Below are 25900 nucleotides of genomic sequence, written 5' to 3'. Positions count from 1 at the left end.
TGAACAGAATGGGATCATCCACACAACACTAACATCTAAATCCACGGCAGGAACTCTTCCAGTGTCCTGAAAAATCTGTGTGCACGATGCTGAGATTAAAATCTGTCTGCTCATCTTAATGCAATATTACATAAAGTCTGGTAGAAGTTTTACTGATTTCCAGTCCACTTAGCAGACGTGTGGATAGGTGGTGGGTTGTAGAGCAGACTGAAAGCTTTAAGTTCATCCTCTGATTAAAAACTCAGACCCACAGATACAGGAAGTATAACGCTGGTGTAAGACAGGAAACTGCAACACGGCAGCCATCTTTTTCCTCCCATGCTGACCAGTGCCCCAGCAGAAGCTGGGGTTTGTTAGATCCTGTTCGATCCAGAGGAAACAGGCTAAAAGAGTCGATCAGGGGGATCATGGTTTTATTATGTGCTCGTTATGATTGAAGCTCTGGTTGTGTGTTAGAGACAGAACCTGCAGATTCCTCCACTCTGCCTCCTCCTCTGCAGGAATCAGCCTCTTGGCTGGTTTTATTCACCAACGTGAATAAAATCATCAAACTAATCCAAGTTCATTGTGAAATGCCTGAAAATGGAGGAATAAATCTGTCAGTTACCGTATAAAGTTTGAGTTTGTCAGTGTTTTACACGGAGACGGTCGTCAGATGTTGAATGTTTAGCATGAAAGTTCCACATCTGGAGAAACCAGAGGTGTGGCTCGAGTCACATGACTTGGACTCGAGTCAGACTCGAGTCATTAATTTTATGACTTTAGACTTGACTTGAAAAATGTTCTAAGACTTGTGACTTGACTTGGACTTTTACACCAATGACTTGGGACTTGAATTGGACTTGAACCGGTTTACTTGAAAAAGACTTGATATTTTACCCAAAATATAAAATTTAACATGCATATTATATAGAGATGAAAATGTGACGTCATTCACGGGTAGAACCGCAAAGGATTCTGGGAACTCGTGGCAAGCGGTACTAGCGCACGCAGGCTTTCAATTAAAAATCAGTTATACAGCGATAAAAAGAAAACACAAAAATGTCAAGAAGCTGTTGTATTATTAACTGCAATAGCCGGTCGCATGACAGCCACGGGAAGCCGACGGGTAAAGAGATCGGTTGTTATGGATTACGTCATTGAGGAGAAATTGTTCGAGCCATATTTCCGAAGTAACAAAGACGCGACGGATGGTCTGGATTGCAGCCATTCAAAGATCAATATAACGTCCCAGAACCCTCCAGCTCACAGGTTAATGCTCCAAGCATTTACACGAAGGTCAGTTTTTTAGTAGTTAATGCCTCAATTTTTCTTAACATAATTGGTGATATAGGTTACAAGCAAGTCTGGCGCTGAACAGAAATTGTCGCGCTATGCTCCTTTATTTATTGTGCATAAATAGTGAATTGTCCTGACACAATATTGCGTTTCGCTTCTGTTATTATGGTACATTGACAAAAACATATAACTTTATTCACAGGATAAAACAGGTTTTTGTATCACTAATTGCCCAGTACGATTACAGCATACAATATTATTGTCACTGCTACATTTCTGTGACGCTACCAGAAATTATTTCCACTACTAATTAATTACCGTTGAGCTCAAAAGGTCCTATTAATAAACGGTTAACGAATGTGTATTTATGAAGACTATTTGTGAGACTGGTAAACTTATGATACGTACGATGGTCTTTCGTTCTACACGGTGCATCAAGGTCCTGTACCCATCCGTCGGTAAACTGTACCTGGCTTGTTGCAGTGACCTGAAGTTACTAAACTCAGAGTGTATGCACTCACTCCAAGAACCGTATAATTATAAATATGCATATAAATATGCTACGATGAGATAGCTGACTTCATCTAACTAGCAAATGTTTTCCAGGCTACGTTGGTGATGCAGTTTTTTTAAATGATATTTTTTTTAAAAATATCATTTTATTTATGTATGATATTTTTGTCATGCGATTTTAAAGCCGGTCCTACAACCGCATCCAAGAATAACATGCAGCTTATCTCAAGAACTGTCGGTGAAAAATTATTCTTGGAGCTAGGTTTAATTGAGCTGCATTTTTAAAGAGGTCAATTTCACAATTTGTGTATATTTTCTAAGTTCACTATTTTGTCATGTGTTGAGAAAAACACAGATTTAAAAATTACATGGTCTAATATTTACATTTAGCATAACTGCAACATGCTTTTTTTTCGTTTTTTTTCGCTCGAAAGGACTTGAAATTCAAAAATTTCAGACTTGTGACTTGACTCGGACTTTTACACAGTGACTTGAGACTCGACTCTGACTTGCCTGACATTACTGGAGACTTGAGGATAAAGACTTGAGACTTACTTGAGACTGTGCAAACAAATGACTTGGTCCCCTCTGGAGAAACCTTCAAGATTAAAGCCAGTGAAAAGTGAAGAGTTTCTGCAGCAGCCGCACTTCCTGCAAATCTGTTCTTTCAAAATAAATTGAGAGTCTAAAATTATATTCACGACAGGTTTAAAGGTGAAGGTGGTCACATGGTTTTAGTGGAATGCCTACGTGGGCGCGTCTGAGTGATTTTGATTCAGATTCGTGCAGCGTGGAGCAGTAAAACACTTGTTTTTTTTCATCTGGACTCATGAATGATTCCAGTTAGCACATTTCCAGCCAATGAAACGTAACTACAGATGAAGACAAACACATTTAAGCTGCCTGACTCTCGCGTGTGGGTGCGTGTTCCCATTTTCAGTCTGTTTTAGTTTTCAGTTTAGAGGAACGCTGCAAACTCACAAAAACTTCTTTCTTGTGAGGTTTTGTTGTCAGACTGATAAAAGCAGCAGCAGCTGGTGTTTGATGAGCAGACGTGTCTTTCCTGTTCTGTAATAATCAGCTTGTTACCATCACAAAATGACTCAGCCGTGACCAATGAGGCCGTCCTTGTGGCGGTTCTCTGGCGCTGATTCTGACTGTGACCTTCACCTCTGCAGGGTCGCCTCTGCTCGTGGCTGAGCTCGTGTTTGTCAGGCTGACAAAAAAAAAGCTTCTTCATTTCTGTGGCTGAAGAGGAGTCTGCTCTTCTTCACCAACAGGAAGTGAAACATTTCTCACTGATTCTGAAATCTTCACTTGTCTCACAAATTCACAGTAACACACACACACGGTTGTGTTTTCATATCCTTGTGGGGACATCTATTTGACATCATGCTCTCCTCAGCCTTTTACTCTACCATTAAGACTGAATGCCTAACCCTGACCTGACTGTCCCTGACACTAAAACCACATTCTGAGTCTCACAAATGTCTTCAAACTTGTGGGGACGGGCATTTTGGTCCCCACAGAGACATGTAAACATGCACACACACAGGTATTAATGACCTCACAGGTTCATGTTTGGGGCTTTTAGCATCTTTGTGTGTCGGTCAGATTTAATTCACTCTTGTTTTGAGGTTTTGTGCCTTTTTGTTTCATTCTTTGTGCGTTTATTTTCTCTTTAAGCCTTTCAGGACTCGTGCTGTGGCTTTTTCCTGGTGTGTTATTAGTATTTTTTCTTTCTAAACTTATTCTAAAAGGAGACCGATGGAACATTGATGTGAAAATAAACATGATCATTTAATGTTTTTGTCAATCACAGTGTTGGGACTAACGCGTTATTAAGTAACGTGTTACAGTAACTACGTTATTATTGTGTAACGAGCACGGTAACTAGTTATTATGCTAAAATCAGGAATGCGTTAGCTTACTGGGATTTAGATAGGCTCGTTACTCGTTACTTCGTGTGGTGGCTATCGCGGAGCTTCCACAGATTCAGTAACATTAGCAAGTGGTGGAAGCCAGCAGGTGGAGGAGGGAAAGGGGGACTCAGAAGGAAAAGAGACCCGAGGGGCCGCCGGTCCAAGTGTGAACTGAACTTCAGGTAAGAAGTTATGACCTGCAGTCTCTCTGGGTCAGATAGAACCAAGTTTAGGTGGAGTTATTTTCGTTATGCTGACTTTTTCCGTACTGCATACTAGCTAGCATGACGGAGTTATTGTACAGCTGGGTGGGTGCTATGAAGTTAATGATGTTGAACTTTATTTTGTTCATAAGTTATTAGAATTGCCAACCGTCTCATCTGGTATTCAGAAAAAAATATTACGCATTTCTTATTGAGGTGAAAAGGAACAGTTAGTCCCGTAATTCAGCTACAATGAAAAAGGCAAAAGCTGGATTTATTCTGTGCTTTGCTGCACAGCTGCCTCTTCTTCTTTCACTTCTCCCCTCCCTCCCCGTTTCTACTTCAATCATGAAACTGATCAATGATCAGCTGATCGTCTCTCTTGTTTGTTTATCTCCCACTTTTGCATCAGAAAGAGGAAACCAGCGGAGTTCACGTTAAACAACAGCAGCACGTTTAAGCTTGATCAGCTGTTGTTTAGAATTTATTTCATATTAATTTCTAGTATCAGCTGATGTTTGCTGGAGCCACAGCTGCAAAAAAGCTGCTGGTCATGATGTCGGTTTGGTTATGTGATGAGAGGGAAACATGAAGATGAAACCAGGAGATGTCCTTACTGAATCATCAGAGCTGAACAGTGATGGAGAAAACAGGTTTACCTTTTAGGTGACATGGTGAGTTGAAGGGAAGTTATGAACTGTTTCTGAGAGACAAATAACACCAGGATCCTTTTTTAGGTAGCTGACAGCTGGTAACTGTGCAGGGGCAGCTCTAGCAAAGTTTTGCCAGGGGGCCAGGTAGGGCATTAACAGGGAGAGGGGGGCACAAGGAAATACTTTCTTTCTTATTCTCATTTAAAATGTCTCGCTTTTAAAAAATAATTATCTGAATCTTACAACAAACGATTGATAGATTGAATGCATATACACCATCAAGACAGTGAGCATCACTGTCACACACGCGTTTGTTTTCATTCAAAGGCTTTATGATTTTGCTATAATGGTGGGCCGGTCTCTAGTCACAATGCCCAGGCTGATTTTTTTGTCCCAGTCCAGCCTGTATGCAGCTCATCTGCAGTCTGGTGTTACCTACATCTTCCTATTCAGAAGGGCAGAATTCCGAGTTCTGAGTATAATCGAACAGCACCACGACTGCAGTTCTTGTGTTGGATGTAAAAAGGCGCACATGATGCTGTGACGTAGGCTAGAATCATGGTGGCGGTCAACGGCGTCCAGGCGTGGGATTTCTCTCGTGGAAATATGCACATTATCTTTTCCTTTCTATTGGTAGGTGGCACAGTGCACTTGTGGCAGGTAAGCAAGCTAGAAGACTGGCAAGTTATGGAGCAACACATTAACAAGAGAATTCTGAGTAAAACCAAGTTACTTTCCCTAGTAACTAGTTATCTTGAAAGTACGAGTACTTTGAAATCTTTGTGTTACTAACACTGATGACACCACCGTTATTGGACTCATCTCGGACGGGGATGAGTCTGCCTACAGGAGGGAGGTTGAACGTCTGGTGTCCTGGTGCAGCCACAACAACCTGGTGCTGAATGCCCAGAAGACAGTGGAGATTATTGTGGACTTCAGGACGCACACAGCTCTACTCCCCCCCATCATCCTGTCTGACACCCCCATCACCTCTGTGGACTCATTCCGCTTCCTGGGTACCACCATCACCCAGGACCTGAAGTGGGAGCCCACCATCACCTCCGTCATTAAGAAAGCCCAGCAGAGGATGTACTTCCTGAGGCAGCTGAAGAAATTCAACCTGCCAACACGGACGATGATGCAATTCTACACTGCAATCATCGAGTCCATCCTCACCTCCTCCATCACTGTGTGGTACGCTGGAGCCACTATCAGGGACAAACAGAGACTGCAGCGTGTTGTGCGCTCTGCTGAGAAGGTGATTGGCTGCAGACTCCCATCTCTGCAGGACCTATACACCTCCAGGACACTGGGGCGTGCAGCTCGGATCTCAGCTGACCCTTCTCACCCTGGACACAGTCTGTTTGACCTGCTCCCCTCAGGCAGGAGGCTCCGGTCCATTCGCACCAGAACCTCTCGCCATAAGAACAGTTTCTTCCCCTCTGCTGTTGGACTCATGAACAATAACTGTATGACTGTTCCCACCACTAACACCCTACGCTGTGTTCACTGCATCATTCCATGTTTGGCACTGATCACCACCTGCACTCATGTATATATCATGTATATATCTATCTACTTAGCACTTTTAATTCTTATTCTTATTTTTATTTTCGTGTCTATTTAAGCGTAATTTATGGCAGTATGTTTGCACTGAAGCACCACAGCAATTTCCTAATGTTGTAAACCTGCTCAACATTTGGCAATAAAACCCTTTCTGATTCTGATTCTGATGCTTTTACACTTTAGGACCCTCGAGACCTCTGCTGCTCAGCCGTCCTGATCGCTGCCTCCACTTTAACCAGAGGCTGTAACCTCTGATCATTTCACCTGCACCGGCAGTAAAACTCTTCTCCAGAACCAAACGTGCCATAAACCCATCACAGCTTCATCATCAGCTCAGTCTCAGCAACATGCAGACGACCGAGCAGCAGAAACTTTGCAGGGAACGTCTGAAGTCTGTTCTTCAGTTTTCCCAGCTCACTGTTTATTGAACATGAGACAGAAAAATAACTTCACCTTTAATGTGAAACTTTTATCGCCTGTGACATGTTTGCAGGAAGTTTACATGCTGTGATTTAGTGTCACAGCCATAAATATCACACAAGGTAAAAACTACAAGTCCCAGCATCCTCTGTGTTTAGGGAGGAGCAGTGAAAGTGAAAGTGTTGATCCTCCGTTCAGAGCAGCAGGAGGAGGAAGGTGGAGCTGAGGCAGGTGAGTGTTAACATGAATATGTTTCTTCTTATGACATAAAATAATTCCACGCTGTTCGTGTCTGTGGGTGAAACGTGAGGCCGGTCGGCTCCTCTGAGCGCTGGTTTCCTGTAAGTAGAGAGGAAGTGAGTTTAGCTGAGAGAGCAGGAGGAGAGTGAGAGCTGTGCTGAGGCAGGTGAGTGTTAACACCGCTCTGACATTACTGTGTCTCTGTGGCGGGAACAACAGGCTCCGTCAGTGGAGGCAAAAATAATCAGACTTTGGTTTTTCAAAGGAAACTACTTTATGTTGGGAGAAGCCGCGCGCTCATTGGATAACGACTTGTCAATCTCAAGTTATTAGCCAATGAGCGCGCAGGTTCACAGTAAGACCCGCCCTTATCTAGACGTCTTTTAAAACTAAAATGGCGACAGAAACTCGGTGAGTGGAGTTCAGGCTGACTTTATGAAAGTGCGACGTTTGAGCCACTTCCTGTTCTCAGTCCCGGCGTCCTGATCACCGAGGTTTCTGTTGCTCTGATATCTAATATTGATTATATCGGTAAACAGGCTGTAGGCAGAAACATCAGGTCTGATCTGAAAATCCCTTAAAAAACAAACTTTAAGAGTTTTATGTCCGTGTGAGGCCGCACGCTGATTGGATAACCACCTGTCAGTCTCAGGGTATTAGCCAATGAGCGCGCAGATTCACAGTAAGACCTTAACACAGCATTTTTTTTAACTAAAACATCGACAGTGAAACTGTAACGTGTCCTGTGATCTATAAACACTCTGTGATGAATAATCTGAAGTCATTTTGAGCCTGACAGTAGTTTCCTGTCACAGAGCAGAAGCTGCAGGCAGTTTTTGGCACCTTTATATTTAATTTATTCCAAAATAAATCAATAAAGGTAGAAAAGAACTCTCAGTGACATTAAAAATCTATTTTTAAAGACAGATGTGACCAAGTGCAACAAATATAAGATGACATGTTTACAGATATTTGAAGTATTGATCATATGTAGAACACAGAGCAGGTCCAATAACAGAGTCATGCTGCTCACAAACAGCAGTTTGGTTTCATGAGCTCACTTCCTGCAGTGATCCTCAGCTTCTCTCCAAAGGAGCCGTAACATGTGGGCTCCTCACCATGATGATGATCCCAAACACACTGAGTTCCTTCATCCACCTGATCATGTACTTATTAAATAATGTGATGGTTTTGGTGTTTTTTAAAGACTTTGAGCCTCTAAAATAACTGGTTTGGACTTTAGGGCCAAAGCTCCAACATTAGAAAGCCGTCAGTGTGATGCTTCCAGGACAACAGCACCTCTGAGTGTGTGTGTGTTTACCTCTCAGACTAACTCCACCCTGACATCAAGAAGATGGAGGAAGAGGACGGAGCAGCATCTCCAGCATCCAGCTGTGTGTCTGTGAGGAGTGACTGGTCCAAAGACAGACCTCCACTCTTCAGTGATGAACCTGCAGCAACAATGTTCTTCAATCATGGAGCTCAGCTGACCATGTAAGAGAGCTGCTGACTCAGAGTTCAAAGGTTGTTTCTATAAATGTTCTGCCAGTGACATCATAACTTAACCTAACACTGGTCTGTGTATGAAGTATCATTTAGTGGCAGTTGTTAAAGTTGTATAATGATGATGCTAGTTTGGGGTGTATTTTCCTGCTGATGCAAATGCATCTACTTTGCCCTTTGTCTGGTGCTTTGGACAAAGACGTCCAATGAAACTCAGAACAACACAGTTTGCACCACCAGCAGGCAGAGGAAGTGGCTGACATCCAGAAATCCTACCAGTGGCTGAACAAAGCTGGACTGAAAGACAGCACAGAGGCACTAATCATGGCAGCACAGGAACAAGCTCCGAGCACAAGACCCATAGAGCCCGGGGTCTACATGGCTCTTTTTGGGGGGGTTGTGTTGTATTAATAGTGACTCTGTTTCTTTGGACCTGACCAAAATCTTTTGTTTTTCAGTTCAGTTGCAACATTGACTAACACTAATGCAGGGGTCGGCAACCTGCGGCTCTTTAGTCCTTACAGTGCGGCTCCTCGTGGTTTGGGAAAATAAATTAGAAGTATTTAGCTGAAGTGTATTTTATTTATGTTCTTTTTTAACTTGTAGTTCTAAATTGGAAGATTTTTGTGATATTGAAATATAAAAATAAAATTATATTTTATTATTTTTTCATCGTTCAAATAAGCGTCACACTCGTGGAAGCCGGTGTACCCGCCGAAACGCCGTGCATTTATCGAGACTTTCAACCCCAGGAAGGCCAATTATGGATCTTCGGATCCACATTATGTCAGCAGCTGTTCTCCACCGTGAACTACGTTAAAAACAAACACCGCTCACGCCTCACAGACGACAGCTTACAGTCCTGTAAAGATGAAAGTGACTTCGTACAGCCCCGACCTGCAGACGCTGTGCGCAGAGGTTCAGGAGCAGAAGTCCCGTTGTAAACATATCACGGCAGACCCGACGATGTTTGCATGAACTCGCTTTTCAGCTTCTCTTTATTGACCACTTTTCACACACGGTTGCTGTACGCACACAGCCGGCTGTAGCTTTGCAGCTCACAGCCCGACACACACCAACACAACAGCACAGACGTTAAGGCGGCGAGGCGTGATTGCGGGTGCCGCTCAGGTGCGTCCGCCCCCCTGCAGCGCGCTGCAGACCACGCCCCGCCACACACATTAACCAGGTAAAATACATATTTAGGCAGAATTTTGCAAATATCTATTTTTCATCTTTCAGCAGCATAGAGCTTTTTTTCCAATTATTTTTTAAAAGTCAGGTCAAGGCTCCAAAAGCCCAAAGGAGATATAAGGGTGGCGGCTCACAGCAGCTTTTGTTTGCTACATCATTTTAGTTCAGCTGGGTGTCTTTCCTTTGGTTATATTTCTTTAAGAGTTCAAATGTGTTCATTACATAAATAACATGTAATTTTCTCTGTAGCACTTCATGGATTTCATAAGCAACACACCTTAGTTGTTCACACAAAGCATAAAGGTAAAAAACAGTATATACAGTGTTATCTTCATTCTAGATGTCAAAAAGTATTTGTGGCTCCCAGTGTTTTCTTTTGCGTGGAAACTGGCTCCAAATGGCTCTTTGGGTCCTGAAGGTTGCTGACCCCTGACCTAATGGTATATTTTTTTTAGCTGGATCGTTCTATAAAAACATGAATCAAATCTGAGAAAAGTTTCCACCTGACCTGTTGAATGTTATTGAAGCCAGAAGTTTGCCTTCATACTGTGTTTCTTGCATGCCTTTTGTGGTGTACTAATTGATGTGAAATGAATGCAATGTGGTTGTGTTTGCAGAGGTCAGAGGTCACAGTCTCCAGCATCCAGCTGTGTGTCTGTGAGGAGTGACTGGTCCAAAGAAATAGTTCCTCCATATTTCAGTCATGAACCTGCAGCAACAATGTTCTTCAATCATGGAGCTCAGCTGACCATGTAAGAGAGCTGCTGACTCATTTACGGGTGTTTGAAATTCTGTGACCACTTTGTAATTTTAGTTTATATTTTTAAAGTGTTTTTATTTGTAGTTGCCTGTATTTTTATTACACTGTGTGTAACGTGGTGGTTTGTGCTGTTTGGGATCGTTTTGGTGTATTTGTGTCAGAACATCAGATAAATGATTTCATCACATTTTAAAAGAAAGTATCAGGATAATAATCTGAACTGAGTCATCAGAAATAGAAAGATGGTCTCAACAGGCCACTGAGCTGATCTCCAAAGAAATGCAGAAGATTGAAGAGTCCGAGGCTGTTTATTTGTCACAGGCATCGTCATACACGTACAACACAGTGAAATGTGCTGAGCTGCTCCTGTGACTGGACAAAACATTAGAAACAATCATTAAATGAAATAATGAAACATTGTGCAGATGTAATGTTAAAGTGCTTTGTGCCACATTAGCACAGCATGTACTGACAGAGCAGTGCAAGCAGAACAAAGCAAATGAGCAAAGTGATGTAAACAGAGTAACTGAACAGAGTGAGCAGAGTAATATCAGCAGTAATGAAGCAGCAGGATCAGTGTAGCAGCGTGTGACGTCATAATGAATCAGGTATGATCTGAAATATGACAGTGAGACAAGAACATGATGTAAGGTCCTGTTTAAACCCTGATGGTGATGCTATGAGGGGAGCATGTTCTGATTTAGGACTTGGATGGTCTGAGGATAGCAGCTCCTCTCTGTTTGTGTCCTGATGGTGCAGAAGCTTCTGCCTGATTGTAGAAGGAGCTGAAGCCAGCATCATCCCAGAGGTGAAGCTCGTCTGTGTGCAGACCTGAGGTCAGATTCCTCCAGGCTGATGTTCAGGATCTACAGAAACGTGTGGTTGTAGTTATTGCTGCACTGTGTGCTGACAGCAGATACTCAGAACAAAGCGCTGCACACGTGTTCTTTACAAACATCTGTACATAGAAAATATGGATCATGGCAGTGAATGAACACGTTTCTGTCATTTGTTTCATTGGCTTCTTTTTTCTGCCTGTGTTCATGTGATTAATGTCTAACACATAAACAGGTTTGTAATCAAACATCACATCATCAGGGAGGCATCATGAAACAAAGTTACTGCTGGAGGCTGAACTCAATTTGGTGGCAATGTTCAAAAATATCACTCAGATCATTTCAAAGCTTTTAGTTCTTCTTCTTCACTTCTGTAAAACACTAGAAAGGAAATCAGAACCCAGAAGTTCACTTCCTGATGACTGAACTCTTTCAAAATAAAGCTGAAAGCTCTGAATGTGACACCGCTGCTCCACCACAGTTTTTAGAGGAGGTCAAAGGTCAGTTGAAAGTGATGGATCCCAAACTTCCAGTACATCCAGTGAAGGACATAATCAGCTCTGTGATGAAGGCTTTTACTGTGGAGTTTGTAGGCTGATCACTCTGTGTTTAATAAGACAGGCAGGAACAGCAAAGGAAACTTGGATTCTGAACTCAAACACAAGTTTCTCCACTTTGACTTTTCTCTGTGACCATCAGAGCTTCTGCACAGTGTCATCAAATCTGGATGTTTGTCACTGACAGTCAATGATTTTAGTGATAAAGAAATGTGTTCACAGAGGGAGGAAGAGGAAGAGGAGTGGTGTCTGTGAGGAGGAGCAGCTGTCCTGCTGTGCTTTGTGTCAGGACGTCCTGAAGGATCCAGTCTCTACCAGCTGTGGACACTGGTTCTGCAGACAGTGCATCTCCTCATACTGGGACCAGTCTGCTTCATCAGGAGACTGGTCCTGTCCCCAGTGTGGAGAAAGATCCAGAAGCAGAGCTGGACTGCAGACAGCCAGTCAGAGCAGCTGTGTACAAAGTAAGACTGAACATCTGTCTGCTGATGGACTCATTTCTGAAAACTGGACTTCTTGTTGTTGTTCAGACATTGAAGAGTTTTCTTTCTGTTTTTCTTTCTTTCAGCAGATGTTGGTCTGCAGGAGGTTTTAGATGAACATAAGATCAGTCTGAGGAGGAGATGTGAACGTGTGACTGAAGGAAGTGATGAAACAGGAAGTAGAACCCTCCTCAACAGGATCTACACTGAGCTCTACATCACAGAGGGACAGAGTGAAGAGGTTCATAGCCAACATGAGGTGAGGCAGCTGGAGACAGCTTCCAAGATGGACGCCCTCCATGACACTCCAATCAGGTGCCAGGACATCTTTAAAGCCTTACCTGACCAACAGAGACCCATCAGAGTGGTTCTGACCAACGGCGTGGCTGGTGTTGGAAAAACCTTCTCAGTGCAGAAGTTCACTCTGGACTGGGCAGAGGGCTTGGAGAACCAACATGTCAGTGTGGTGGTTCTGCTTTCATTCAGGGAGCTGAACCTGATCAGAGAGGAGCAGTACAGTCTTCTGGAGCTGCTCCATGTTTTCCATCCAACATTACAGAAGGTCACAGCAGAGAAGCTGGCTGTCTCTCAGCTTTTGTTCATCTTTGACGGCCTGGATGAAAGCAGACTTTCATTGGATTTCACCAACAGGAAGCTGCTGTCTGATGTCACACAGAAGTCATCAGTCAGCCAGCTGCTGACAAACCTCATCCAGGGGAATCTGCTTCCCTCGGCTCTCGTCTGGATAACTTCCCGACCTGCAGCGGCCAATCAGATCCCTCCTACATGTGTTGACAGGCTAACAGAAGTACGAGGCTTCACTGACGCCCAGAAGGAGGAGTACTTCAGGAGGAGATTCAGTGATGAAGAGCTGTCCAGCAGAATCATCTCCCACATGAAGACATCCAGGAGCCTCCACATCATGTGTAGTATCCCAGTCTTCTGCTGGATCACTGCTACAGTTCTGGAGCACATGTTGACTACAGAGCAGAGAGGAGAGCTGCCCAAGACCCTGACTGACATGTACTCACACTTCCTGCTGGTTCAGACAAAGAGGAAGAAGAACAAGTACCACGAGGGACATGAGACGAGTCCACAGGAGCTGACGGAGGCTGACAGGGAAGTTCTTCTGAAGCTGGGGAGGCTGGCGTTTGAACATCTGGAGAAAGGAAACATCATGTTCTACCAAGAAGACCTGGAGCAGTGTGGTCTGGATGTGACAGAGGCCTCGGTGTACTCAGGAGTTTGTACAGAGATCTTCAAAAGAGAGTGTGTGATCTTCCAGAAACCAGTCTACTGCTTTGTTCATCTGAGCATCCAGGAGTTTCTGGCTGCAGTCTACATGTTCCACTGTTTCACCAACAGGAAGTCAGAGGTGCTGAAGGACTTCCTGGGAAAAAAATACAAAGAGTCATCTCTGGATGATTTTTTGATGGGAACACTAACAAAATCCTTCAGGAGTAAAAATGGTCGTCTGGACCTGTTTGTTCGCTTCCTTCATGGCCTCTGTCTGGAGTCCAACCAGAGACTCTTAGGAGGTCTGCTGGGTCAGACAGAGAACAGTCCAGAAACCATCCAGAGTGTCATCAAGAACCTGAAGAATAACAAGAAGCTTAAAATCTCTCCTGACAGAAGCATCAACATCTTCCACTGTCTGATGGAGATTAACGACCTCTCAGTACATCAGGAGATCCAAGAGTTCCTGAAGTCAGAGAACAGATCAAAGAAGAAACTCACTATGATCCAGTGCTCAGCTCTGGCCTTCATGCTGCAGATGTCAGAGGATGTTCTGGATGAGTTGGACCTGCAGAAGTACAACACATCAGCAGAGGGACGACAGAGACTGATTCCAGCTGTGAGGAACTGCAGAAAGGCTCGGTGAGTCCAAGATTTGTTATTCAGAAATGCAGAAGCTGGAGGATGTTTGGTCATTTGTTCTGACACAAGCTGTTGTGTAATATTTTTGAAAGAGTTTCCAAAACTAAATTTGTGTAAAGTTGGAAATAAACATTTCCAGTTAACTCTGTCAAACGTTTTTTCTGCATCTAAAGAAAATATTGTAGTTTCGATGTTTTTACTGCATGAGTAGTCTATGAAACTAAGTAATCTACGTGTATTTGTTGATGAGTGCCGACCTTTTATGAAACCAGTTTGGTCAGGATGAATTAAGAGGGAGGTTATTTTCTCTAATCTCTTTGAGAGAGCTTTGCAGATTATTTTAAGGTCTACATTTATAAGTGATATTGGACGATAGCTTGAGGGATGTACAGGGTCTTTGCCTGGTTTTAGCAGGAGACTAATGTTTGCAGAATTCATATTTGATGGAAGTCTTCCCTTTTCTTTGATTTCCAACAACGTTCTGTAAAAAACTGGTGCCAGAATCGGCAGAATTTTGGAAGAGTTACGCTGTCAAGAAAGTAATAAATGTCTTTTTTAGATGCGTTTTTTTTGTGGTGAATATAAAGTTTCATAGAAATCCCTAAAAATGTTGTTCATTCTTTCAGATCATACATTGTGTTCCCAGATCATCTTTAACAGCACATATAGTTGTTTTTTCTTTATTTATTTTTAACTGGTTAGCTAGAAATCGACCAAATTTGTTACTGTGTTCAAATTTTTGGGGTATTTTGTTCAGTATTTCCTAAGTCCACTCTTTTTAAAAAATATTTAACAAAGTCTTCATCTCAGTGTCTGAGATGTCACTCAGCAGTGAGCTGCTGACCAAAAAATAATCCAGGCGAGAGTAGGAGTGATGGACATGTGAGAAGAAAGTACAGTCGTGGCCAAAAAGTTTTGAGAATGACACAAATATTAGTTTTCACAAAGTTTGCTGCTAAACTGCTTTTAGATCTTTGTTTCAGTTGTGTCTGTGATGTACTGAAATATAATGACAAGCACTTCATACGTTTCAAAGGCTTTTATCGACAATTACATGACATTTATGCAAACAGTCAGTATTTGCAGTGTTGGCCCTTCTTTTTCAGGACCTCTGCAATTCGACTGGGCGTGCTCTCAGTCAAATCCTGACTGACAGCAACCCATTCTGTCATAATCACTTCTTGGAGTTTGTCAGAATTAGTGGGTTTTTGTTTCCTCCACCCGCCTCTTGAGGATTGACCACAAATTCTCAATTGGATTAAGATCTGGGGAGTTTCCAGGCCATGGACCCAAAATTTCAACGTTGTGGTCCCCGAGCCAGTTATCACTTTTGCCTTATGGCACGGTGCTGTGGAACGCCAGGACTGCCATAATGAATTAATTAAATACACCATTAAATAATTAATTAAATGTGGCAATAATTAATTACAATTGGAAATAATTAAATAAATATTTATGACACATTTAATTAATTATTGACAGTTTTAATTAGTTATTTAATGATGTATTTATTTAATTCATTTTGGCACTTTTGTCCCCTTCATGTCTCAACTTGAAATCATTTTATCTGTCAGCCTCACCCATCAAACTAAGTGGGCGGGGTTAACGCTGCCACTGCAGCTTCTCTAGCATTTGATTGGTTGCCGTGCAAAGTAAGTCAAGACAGGTCGATCCTAGATAATCGATTGCTTGTGTGGCCTTGGGGCAGCCAGGTATCCCAGAATGCATTTCAAATCACCGTCAGCAATGGTGGTGTAAAGTTATAAAATATCCTGTTTTTCTGTCACCAGCTACACTTTTAACAGTGTTTTAGCCGCGAATGTCGCAGCGTAATCTTCACACGTCTGGTCAGGTTGTCAACATAGAACGTGTTTGCAAAAGTGCTCAGATGTTTTCAGAGATTTCACTCGCTCTGCTAACAGTCAGCTGACAGAGAGCACCGAGCTCACAGCCCCGGTGTTCCAGCTTAACTGTTTTTGGGGTTTTTTGGGGGGGGTTACGTTACCCAGTTTGTTTACATATTCCACTGTCCGTGTTCCACATGTTGCATTTGCAGATTCTCATTTTCACCGTCTTTTTCCGCCTTGTGTCTCTGTGCTTCTGTAACATAAAGAACGAGCTGACGTGTTTCTCAGGACACCAGCGATCAGCTCAACAGGCCCTCAGTTTACCTGCATGCATCCTCCTCCTCACCTGTCAGCTGTTTAGCTGCTAATTCAAGAAACGCGCCCACGTGACCTGGTGATAGTCACAGTTTAACTGGGCAGCCGGTGCTCGATATAACGCAATGTCAGTGCATTTTTCTGCACAAGATAAGTAAATATAGTTTTTTCCCCGAGCGCAGAGCTGCTGAAGCTTGTTTCCCTACAGAGCACTTTATAGGCGAACCAACTTCATCAGCAGCTGATGTCCAATCACACAGCTTTGAAACCTCAGCTGAGTTTTAGCTCTCAGTGGTTAAACGCTGGACTTAATTCACTCAGGTTCTGTCTGTCGGGTCACGTTTACTTCGCTGTTTTATTTACAACTGAGCAAATCGGTTTGGCTGAGGTTAAACTGCATGTCTCCAAAAGTTGATTCTGTTCATCTGGACGTAGCGTTTTGTTTCGTCATCATCCAGGTGACTTCTTCAGTCTCAGCTGACTGCAGGTTTCAATCTTATAAACAGTACATTTGCATAATGACTGAAACCAGCCCACTGAAGGAACAATGGGCTGGGAGGTCAGTTCATTAATCAGAATTATGCAAACTGTCACAGCCATTGATCAACAACCACTGATCAATGTCCATGAGTCCCATTCACAGAGAGTTGGAGAACGGCTGCAATCACAGCATGTAAGATGGTGACAGATGTACCCTTAGGCTCCTCCTCGATTCAGAGATGGTCTTTCCCTTTTCACTTACTTCCCTGGATGATTGAGAATGCATCAAGACATCATAACTTCATAGTTTTACTGAAGTTTAATGGTTCACTGTGTTAGACTGAACCGTTCGCTTTTCTTTATCTGGTGGGTTTTGGATTTAACAGTGAATTTTGAGATTAAACTGACTTTTAAAATGTTTTTATACAAAGAGGAAAGAGACGGCGTATTTCCACTGAGAGGAGCAGAGCTTGCAACAGCGTGTTCAGACTGCAACCTGGGCAGAAATATTACATCATCTGGTTTTTAATAGTTATTCAACTGTATTCTAAGCACCAGCGATCTGTTAGAATTTTTAGAGTTTACTTAACTAAAAATAAACGAGGTTAACATATAATTTGTGTGATTGTTTTTGTTTGTTTGTGTGTGTTTCGGTCATGTTATGTTTACCTGTCAAAGGCTTGTTAGAAACTATGAAACACATCATGCAGACTTCTGGATGTTAGAAGAAAACTAATACTGCTCATGAATGAGACTAAAGGCAGGAAGGTGTCCTGTAAAACTAAACATGTTAATAGGACCTCCCTATTTATATCATAGTTTATGATATCCGGTTGTTCAGTCTGACGTCACTAGCCGTGTCTGGGTCTAAACTCCGCTGCAGGTCCATATATCAAACGATCACTATGGCATTACTGAGAGTTGAAAAACTGTCTAAATTCTTTCATCTTTAATAAAATGATCAGCGTTCTGCTCTACCAGGTGTAACAATTGAGTTTAACATCCAGGCATCCATGAAAACGGAATTTATGACAATTAACGGAGTTAGAAGTTAGCAGGAAGTTAGCTCGCTAGCTTCTATCTAAATACAATATAGCATATCCTGACTGCGGGGTTTTGGAAACAAATGAAAACGTACAGCTCTGCTATCACTTCCAGCATAAATGAAGACAGAAAACTAAACAGCAGTGACGTTTGTAGGGTTACTGAAGTTGGGCTAGCTGGTATATAATGATGTGCTACGTGACCGCTAGCGACACAGCTATGTTAGCATAATATAAACAAGCTAACTGTTTTTCCACTTGATAAAAGTTAACGTGAGTGTTCTCGGTGGTCAGGAACAAATGTAATCGCATGGCAGGATGCTGTAAAAGGACCAAACTTCAGCCAGGAGAACAACTGAGATAATCCATCCACAATACGAGGTTAGTCATTCATATACTGCTGCATGGGCTGGGCTGTAGTTACATCGTAAGGTTTTAAAAACTGAGCTTAAATAAATGATTAGCGGTAATAAAAGCCGAGGGAGGTCAACAGTGGTCGCTGACTGTTTTAGGAGCTTTTTGAGATCAAATAGAAGAAAATACATAACATTAAACATGTTAACAACACAAAAGCCATATTAAACGCAGACTACTTTAGACCCGGAAGTAGGATTCGTCGCGTCATCACTGAACAACCGGATAGCACGTGTATTTCAGTAATAGCCTGCTGATTTCAGTGTAGTGGTGAACAGTCACACAGCTCCGTGGGTGTTATCTGTGAGACTGCTTAACTATAATTTATCCAAGTTAACGTCAGTTAACCATTCAGACAGTTCTGTTGCAATGACAAACCTCATGTCGCCGGTAGGTTTCCGCTGTGCCAGCTGTTTTCATTACAGCTGCTTATGCAGTAACCATGGTAACCACGGACTCCAGGTCAGACAACAATTTTACATATACGATCTTAAAACAGGACACAGCCACTGTACGTGCTGGCCTCATATCAAATGTGAACGCAGACTGAGTCTATGTTTGACATTTGTTTATATCTAATCTTCCTCTCAAACATTTAAACAGCAGCGAGTCTGCAGCTGAGGGAACACAAACTCAAACTGTTGGAACAGGTTTGATCGTTTTGTGTATGATTTATGATTTATTAAACGTATAAATGTTATTCTAATCTGCTGCTGAGTCTCTTACGCTGATGAAAATGCAGAAAACACAGATCACGGACACCTGTTCAACCAATCACATTCATTCCACTTTGATCTTCGACAAACAGACGGTTCATCTCTGTTACAGTGTTGCGTTAGACTGCTATATTTTTTTTTTCTTTATGCTGTAGATTTTCACGTCTCTGGAATAGTTGGCAGTAAAAAGGATGATTTTGTGTAAAATCATATTGATATGAGCCGTGACATATTCGTAGATGACAGTTAGATTAGTCAGCTGGGAAACTCTGGGTTAACTCAGAGAGCTGAAGATATCGTGGACATGCTGACCTCGCTCCGTGGTGTACAGGGCCGTTTACCCTCGTGATTAATATTCACAATTAAAATATTAGCCGAACATCATGAAGTCTGTATGTGTGTCATAGTGTCGAACAACCTTTGTACAGTTAAAGCCAGCAGTTACTACATGAAACACCAACGTTATCTCTTTTATGCGTTTATACGCAGGTCACGCTGATTACTGAACAAAAACACAAAGATCAGATGTTAAACAGATTTATTTGCTTTCTCTCCTCCTTAAACATGTTTTTATGTTAGTTATAATTCAGAATTGGCGACTGAAACACGCAGGACACATACGAACATCAGGAAATAAAAACCTGATGAATATAACCTCAGTAAATGAAGTCCGTGTATTGCGGGGGTTATGGCGGCTGAAATCAAATCACTTTGACTGTCACATCACATGTGCAGGTACACTGGTACAGTACATGCGAGTGAAATTCTTGTGTGCGAGCTTCACAAGCAACAGAGGTGTGCAAAACTACAATAACATAAGAACAAGCAAAATAGAAGAATGGCTAAATCTGAGAGTTATATGGAAATTAAATAGAGTAAACAATAAAATAAAATATACAGAGGTTGGTAGTTGGACATGTGCAAAACAAGTGGCATTTATATACAGTGTGGAGTGCATAATGTTGAAGTTCCAGTAGTGAAGGTGAGGTGTCTATGAAGTGTTCAGCAGTCTGATGGCCTGGTGGAAAAAGCTCTCTCAGTCTGCTGGTTGGGGACCGGATGCTGCAGAACCTCCTTCCTGATGGAAGCAGTCTGAACAGTTGATGGCTGGGGGGACTGGAGTCCTTGATGGTCCTCCCCGCTTTCCTCAGGCAGCGCTTCCTGTAGATGTCTTGGAGGGAGGGAAGCTCACCTCCAATTATCCGTTCAGAACACCGCACTACTCGCTGGAGAGCTTTGCAGTTGTAAGCGGTGCTGTTGCCGTACCAGGTGGTGATGCATCCGGTGAGGATGCTCTCAATGGCAAAGCGATAGAAGGTCCTGAGGATGCGGGGGCTCATGCCGAATCTTTTCAGTCTCCTGACAAAGAAGAGGCGCTGCTGCGCCTTCTTCACTGCTTTGTTTATGTGTCCTGACTAGGGCTGCATGATTAATCGTTAGAAAATCGCGATCTCAATTCATACTTATGTGCGATCTCATTTCCAAATTACAACGATTTTAAAAAAAAAGAGAGAGAGAAAAGACGACGACGATTGTACCGCATTTAGATCCGGGATGTAATCTGCATGAAAACAAGCGCTCACTCTTCCTGCTCAACAAATGACAAGGGCGGAGCCTTATACCACGTGGTACAGAAGCTGGCTGCGAAAATTAGCAGGGAAAAAACCACGGAGAGCACGTCAGGGATGACGAAAGTAACAGGAGAAAATCCGTCCCGGTCAACAACCCAAACATCAATAACGGGAACCTTATACAGCGCTTCCCTATACACGTCGAACTCCTGCAGGCACAAAGAAATTACGGAGGCTATCACTTATCACCTGACCAAAGATATGGCTCCCATCAACACTGTGCAAAACGAGGGATGTAGGAAAATGATCAACACCCTAGACAAACGCTACACAGTGCCGTCCCGCAACTATTTTTCTATTGTTGCACTACCTGCTCTATACACGCAGTGTGGAGCAACGGTGGAGACGGAATTTCAAGCAGTACAACATTTTGCGGCAACAACAAAACGTGAGACATTTGTTGTTTTTATGTTTATTTATTGTTTTTATGTTCAGTCTCAACTGTTACGAAGTTGATGTGCAGTTAATAAGTGCAATAAATATTTATACTGGAAAAGAAAATCGTGAGAGAATCGTGATCTCAATTCTAAGCAAAAAAATCGTGCAGCCCTAGTACTGACCACGTAAGATCGTCAGCCAGATGTACACCAAGGAACCGGAAGCTGCTCACTCTCCACAGCAGCACCATTGATGGTGATGGGGTGTGTACTTCTCTGCACCTCCGGAAGTCCACTATCAATTCCTTTGTCTTTGCGACGTTGAGGGTGAGATGGTTGTCTTGACACCGGTGGGTCAGGGCGCTGACCTCCTCCCTGTAAGCCGTCTCATCACCATTGGTGATAAGACCCACCACTGTAGTGTCGTCCGCAAACTGTACTCCGCCCTCTCCTGTGAGTACAGGACAGGGCTCAGTACACACCCCTGTGGAGCACCAGTGTTCAGTGTGATGGGGGATGAGTTGATGCTGCCCAGTCTGACCACTTGGCATCTGTCAGACAGGAAGTTAAGAATCCAGCTGCAGAGGGAGCTACTCAGTCCTAGATCCTGCAGTTTCCTGTCCAGCTTTGAGGGAACGATGGTATTGAATACTGAGCTGTAATCTACAAACAGCATTCTCACATACGTGTCTCTCTTCTCCAGGTGTGACAGGGCAGTGTGTAGTGTCAGGGCTATGGCATCATCAGTGGACCTCTTGTGGTGGTATGCAAACTGTAGAGGGTCCAGTGAGTCAGGTAGTGCAGAGCAGATGAAGTCCCTGACCAGCTTCTCGAAGCATTTGCTTACGATGGGGGTCAGGGCTACAGGTCGCCAGAAGTTCAATGATGAGATGGTGGAGGATTTGGGTACAGAGACGATGGTGGCCATTTTGAAGAAGGCTGGGACTACAGACAGAGAGAGGGAAAGGTTGAAGATGTGTGTAAACACTGTGTGTGCGCACTGACGTCATCCACCAGTGTCCTGTTATATTTTAGATAGCAAGGAGCAGACGGCCGAGGTTATTAAACTCCACCGAGACAGCGGTGACGCTAATCAGAAGGCTAGACCATCTGATATTACAGCCTCGCACTTCCGGCCTACCCGACCTTCGGAGGACCCGGCCCACATAGACCGTGAAGGCCGGGTCCTCAGGAGGATGCAGCCTATGAAAGTACTCACTGGCTGTATCACAATTCAGGGTCTGAAGCCTTAACGGTCCTCAAGGGCCGCGTACTCAAAGACCGCAAAGGCCGGAAGTGCAAGGCTTGTGAAATGGGACGGCAGGAGCAGGAACATGAATAATGACAGTAGATGTTTGTGTGAAAGTGCTGGAAGCAAATGAGTGTGTGATGTTCTATCAGTGTTGCACTTTGTAGACGCTCCCTGAGCACTGGTCTCACAGCCAGCTGCACATAGAGACCAGTGTTGTTAGTCCAGGTCAGAAGATGACTTGTTGGAATGAAAATGAGCTTGTAGTTTGTCTGCTTTAATAATGTGACTGGAAAAAGGTGTTGGACTTCAAATATGTCCATTTCTGTCACACTTCACCTTTAAAAGTGAAGCCATGTGGTTCCTGGAAGGAAAAACACGACTTTTTCAAGTCTTTGTCCTGTTTTTATGAGAAATGTACGACTTTAATGTGAAACATTCAGAGTTTTTTCTCTTGTTGTGTTTGTTTGAAGCTGCTTCCTGTTGGCTTCAGCTGTTTGGAGTTTCCATTTTCTAAACTTCTACATTCTGAACCTTCTTCAGCTCTGAACAGATGATGAAACACTGAATGATTTCAAGCACTTTCTCTAATAAACTTACATCTTTCATTCTTTATACAGTGTCTGTGGTTTGTCAGATATTGGCCTTGAATATCTGGCAGCAGCGCTGAAGTCCAACCCCTCGTATCCCACAGAGGTGGACCTGAGTGGAACCTACAGCAACCTGAAGGATCCAGGAGTGAAGCATCTGTGTGGTTTCCTGGAGAATCCACGATGTCGATTTGAAACTCTGAGGTCAGTCAGCATGTTTTAGTTGTGCTGAGATGAATATGATGTGAAAGTTGTGCTGACACTAAACTGCAGACATCAGGCTGATATTATACTGATCCACACTGAGGATCTTCATGGTAAAGTCTGTTTTCTTCTTCTCTGGTTTAGTCCATTGACTGCAGCAGAACAATGTTCACATTTCAAACAGTGATACTCAACGTATGGCCCGCGGCCCACACGCGGCCTGCCCACCTTTCCTGATTCAGAGAGAGGGGACCCTGATTAACTGTGTAGCTTCTTCCTCACAGTTCTAAGTATCAGACACAACAATGAATAATCCACAGCTGACTGTCTTTAGCAGGTCAAAGGTCACGGCACACAGCACTCTGTGAAACAGTTTGGAGCAGGAATTCTTGCACATTTACAAACTGACACTGCTGCACGGCATGCTGGGTAATGCTAGCTGCTCAGGTATGGGCGTGCTAATGGCTGTGAGGCTCTGTGGCTGCAGAACACCGAAGAAGAGAAAAGAGAGGTGGAGGATGAAGAAAAGAGGCGGAGATGAAGCAGAAGTTTTGCTCCAGAGAGGAGCTGTGTCTGTGTGGGCAGGGCTCAGACAGCTCCGCCCACACAGTGACAGTGAAGCAGGTGAAGAGTAATAAATGAAGACAGCAGACAGTATTTGATAAGCTGATGTACAAACATGTAGGTCGTGTCCAAATTCATGGGCTGCGTCCTCCTGAGGTCGCATTTGTAGACCGATTACGTCACAGCGACACGTCGAAGGCTGTCCAAATTCGTAGACTCATCCGAATGCAGCCAACAAATGCGTCCTCCTTTTCCCCGAATTTGAAGGATGGGTCGGGTGTGTCCGTCGTGGCCTACCATATCCCAGAATTCATAGCGCGGCCCAGCCAAACTCCAGTTTCCAACAATGGCGGCCGCTACTAAGTTTTAAAATGACTCATACTAATCTTTTTCGGTCACAAAATAAACTTTTAACATATTTTCAGGCGAGAAAGTAGCTGTGTAAACATCAAATATCTGCTCGGTTTATCAAGATACCGCATATTTGCAAAAGTGCTTCGACGTTTTCGGAGACGTCTGCTACCCACCAGCTCGATAGCTCGCCGGGAGCTCGAGGGTCACTGAAGCCGCCGAGAACGGCACAACTCCCGGCACATCATTTTCACATCACCGCGGACTTTCGCTACTCAGGTTAAACGTGATATATAAGTCACTTAGACAACCTCAAAATGTTATTGTTGGGCTTTTTTCAGTGTTTTGTTTGTTCGTGAGTAAATCGGTTTGGCTGAGATTAAAGTTATTAGATTAGATAAAATAAAACTTTATTAATCCCCCAGGTGGGTTCCTCCTTGGTCTTTACAGAGCTGACTAAACGTCAAACAGAAAACTGATTAAACAGAAGTATGAGACGGTCGAGAATTTACGCCAGTGTCCTGTTATATTGCAGATAGCAAGGAGCAGACGGCTGAGTTTATTAAACTCCACCGAGACAGCGGTGACGCTAATCAGAAGGCTAGACCGTCCAATTTCCCCAGCCGTTTATTTCCAGCCTACCCGACCTTCTGAGGACCCAGCCCACGTAGACCGCAAAGGCCGGGTCCTCGGGAGGATGCAGCCCATGAATTTGGACACGACCGTAGAATGATGGTGGCAGCTACAGAAACAGGTCCATACAGACTGAAGCGTGTCTCAGTCTGAATGTACACTGCTGTTATAAGAGCTGTGGAAACTCAGGTCAAAAGGACGAAACCACACTGCTGACAGTTCCAGGACATTCACAGAGTTACAGCATCATTTGTGACCATAAAGACAGAAAGCTCATCCAAATCCTGGGATTAAAAGTCTGTCCTGGTGGTGTCCAGTCAAACACGTCTCTGTGAAAGCTTCAATCCAACAGGCTCCAAAGTCCTTCTGCTCATTTCCTCGCCGGGTTCTTGATGCTCCTGTACCATCTCTCTGTCATCCTCCTCGCTCCCTCTTTGCACTCACAGTCTTTGTGCATCATTAACACTCACATGAGGAAACCCAAAGTTTTACTGGGCAGAAGATGATCATCAGTGACTCTGTCTTTAAAATACTCTTGTTAGAAATGTTCGACTTTAATGTGAAACATTCAGAGTTTTTTCTCTTGTTGTGTTTGTTTGAAGCTGCTTCCTGTTGGCTTCAGCTGTTTGGAGTTTCCATTTTCTAAACTTCTACATTCTGAACCTTCTTCAGCTCTGAACAGATGATGAAACACTGAATGATTTCAAGCACTTTGTCTAATAAACTTACATCTTTCATTCTCTATACAGATTGGAGCGCTGTGATTTGTCAGAGATCAGCTGTGATTATCTGGAAGCAGTGCTGAAGCTCAACCCTTCGTATCCCAGAGTGGTGGACCTGAGAGACCACAAGCTTCAGGATTCAGGAGTGAAGCAGCTGTGTGTTCTTCTGGAGAATCCACAACATCAAATTGAAACTCTGAGGTCAGTCTCCACGTTTTAGTTGTGCTGACACTGTCGATCTGTGGAACTAAAACCTTTATACAGGAAGTCTGGTTCAGCTCTTTGTAGACCTTCTAATCTCTGATGCTCTGAGTCTTACTCAGTAGATGATGCAGAGTTGTGAAGCCGATGTGGGTGAGGACACTCGCCCAGCTCTAACTACTTTGACGTCCAGGCGGCTTCCCTGCTTGTCCTGATACAAACAAACCTGAGTAACCTTGCAGGTCAGATCTCATCAGTCACACCTGTTATGGCAGCTCTCCTCTAGATTGTAGTTCTTGTTAACCTGGGATGGTTTTAGAAGCCTGGACCACAGACTGCAAGGGAAGATATTACTGGGAAAGGCCAAAGCAACCTATTAGACCCATTAAACACTAACATAGATGAATACTCAGATTTAAACCTTAATTGTTTCACAAAGGGTTAAAAAGGGAACGTCCACAGTTTAGACTGCAGCAGATTTTATTAAAGCAGTTTGACAGGAGCAAAGCAAAAACACAAAGAATAGAGTGTTTTCACATATCTCCTCTCCTGGTGTGG

General features: G+C 43.3%; 1 protein-coding gene across 1 annotated transcript; it reads left to right on the top strand.

The window, feature by feature from the left end:
- The first annotated feature begins 6732 nt into the window (after positions 1 to 6732).
- Positions 6733 to 25860, top strand: LOC113017841 (protein NLRC3-like). The gene is made up of 7 exons (XM_026160948.1): positions 6733 to 6786; positions 8124 to 8289; positions 10110 to 10244; positions 11868 to 12109; positions 12214 to 14005; positions 22698 to 22871; positions 25169 to 25860. The coding sequence occupies exons 2-7, from the start codon at positions 8150 to 8152 to the stop codon at positions 25359 to 25361; spliced, it is 2676 nt and encodes an 891-aa protein (XP_026016733.1). The 5' UTR covers positions 6733 to 6786; positions 8124 to 8149; the 3' UTR covers positions 25362 to 25860.
- The last annotated feature ends 40 nt before the right edge of the window (positions 25861 to 25900 follow it).

Source organism: Astatotilapia calliptera, unplaced genomic scaffold, assembly GCF_900246225.1.
Source record: "Astatotilapia calliptera unplaced genomic scaffold, fAstCal1.2 U_scaffold_219, whole genome shotgun sequence".
Lineage (NCBI taxonomy): Eukaryota > Metazoa > Chordata > Actinopteri > Cichliformes > Cichlidae > Astatotilapia > Astatotilapia calliptera.
The sequence above is the reverse complement of the archived record's forward strand: the minus strand, read 5'-3'. Positions and strand labels throughout refer to the sequence as shown.

Excerpts from the sequence above, each read along its gene's own strand:
- LOC113017841 (XM_026160948.1), top strand. The coding sequence starts at position 8,150 with ATGGAGGAAGAGGACGGAGCAGCATCTCCAGCATCCAGCTGTGTGTCT. Across the intron at positions 10,245-11,867 it reads CATGGAGCTCAGCTGACCAT|AGGGAGGAAGAGGAAGAGGA; the intron begins GTAAGAGAGCTG and ends ATGTGTTCACAG. Across the intron at positions 22,872-25,168 it reads TGTCGATTTGAAACTCTGAG|ATTGGAGCGCTGTGATTTGT; the intron begins GTCAGTCAGCAT and ends TTCTCTATACAG.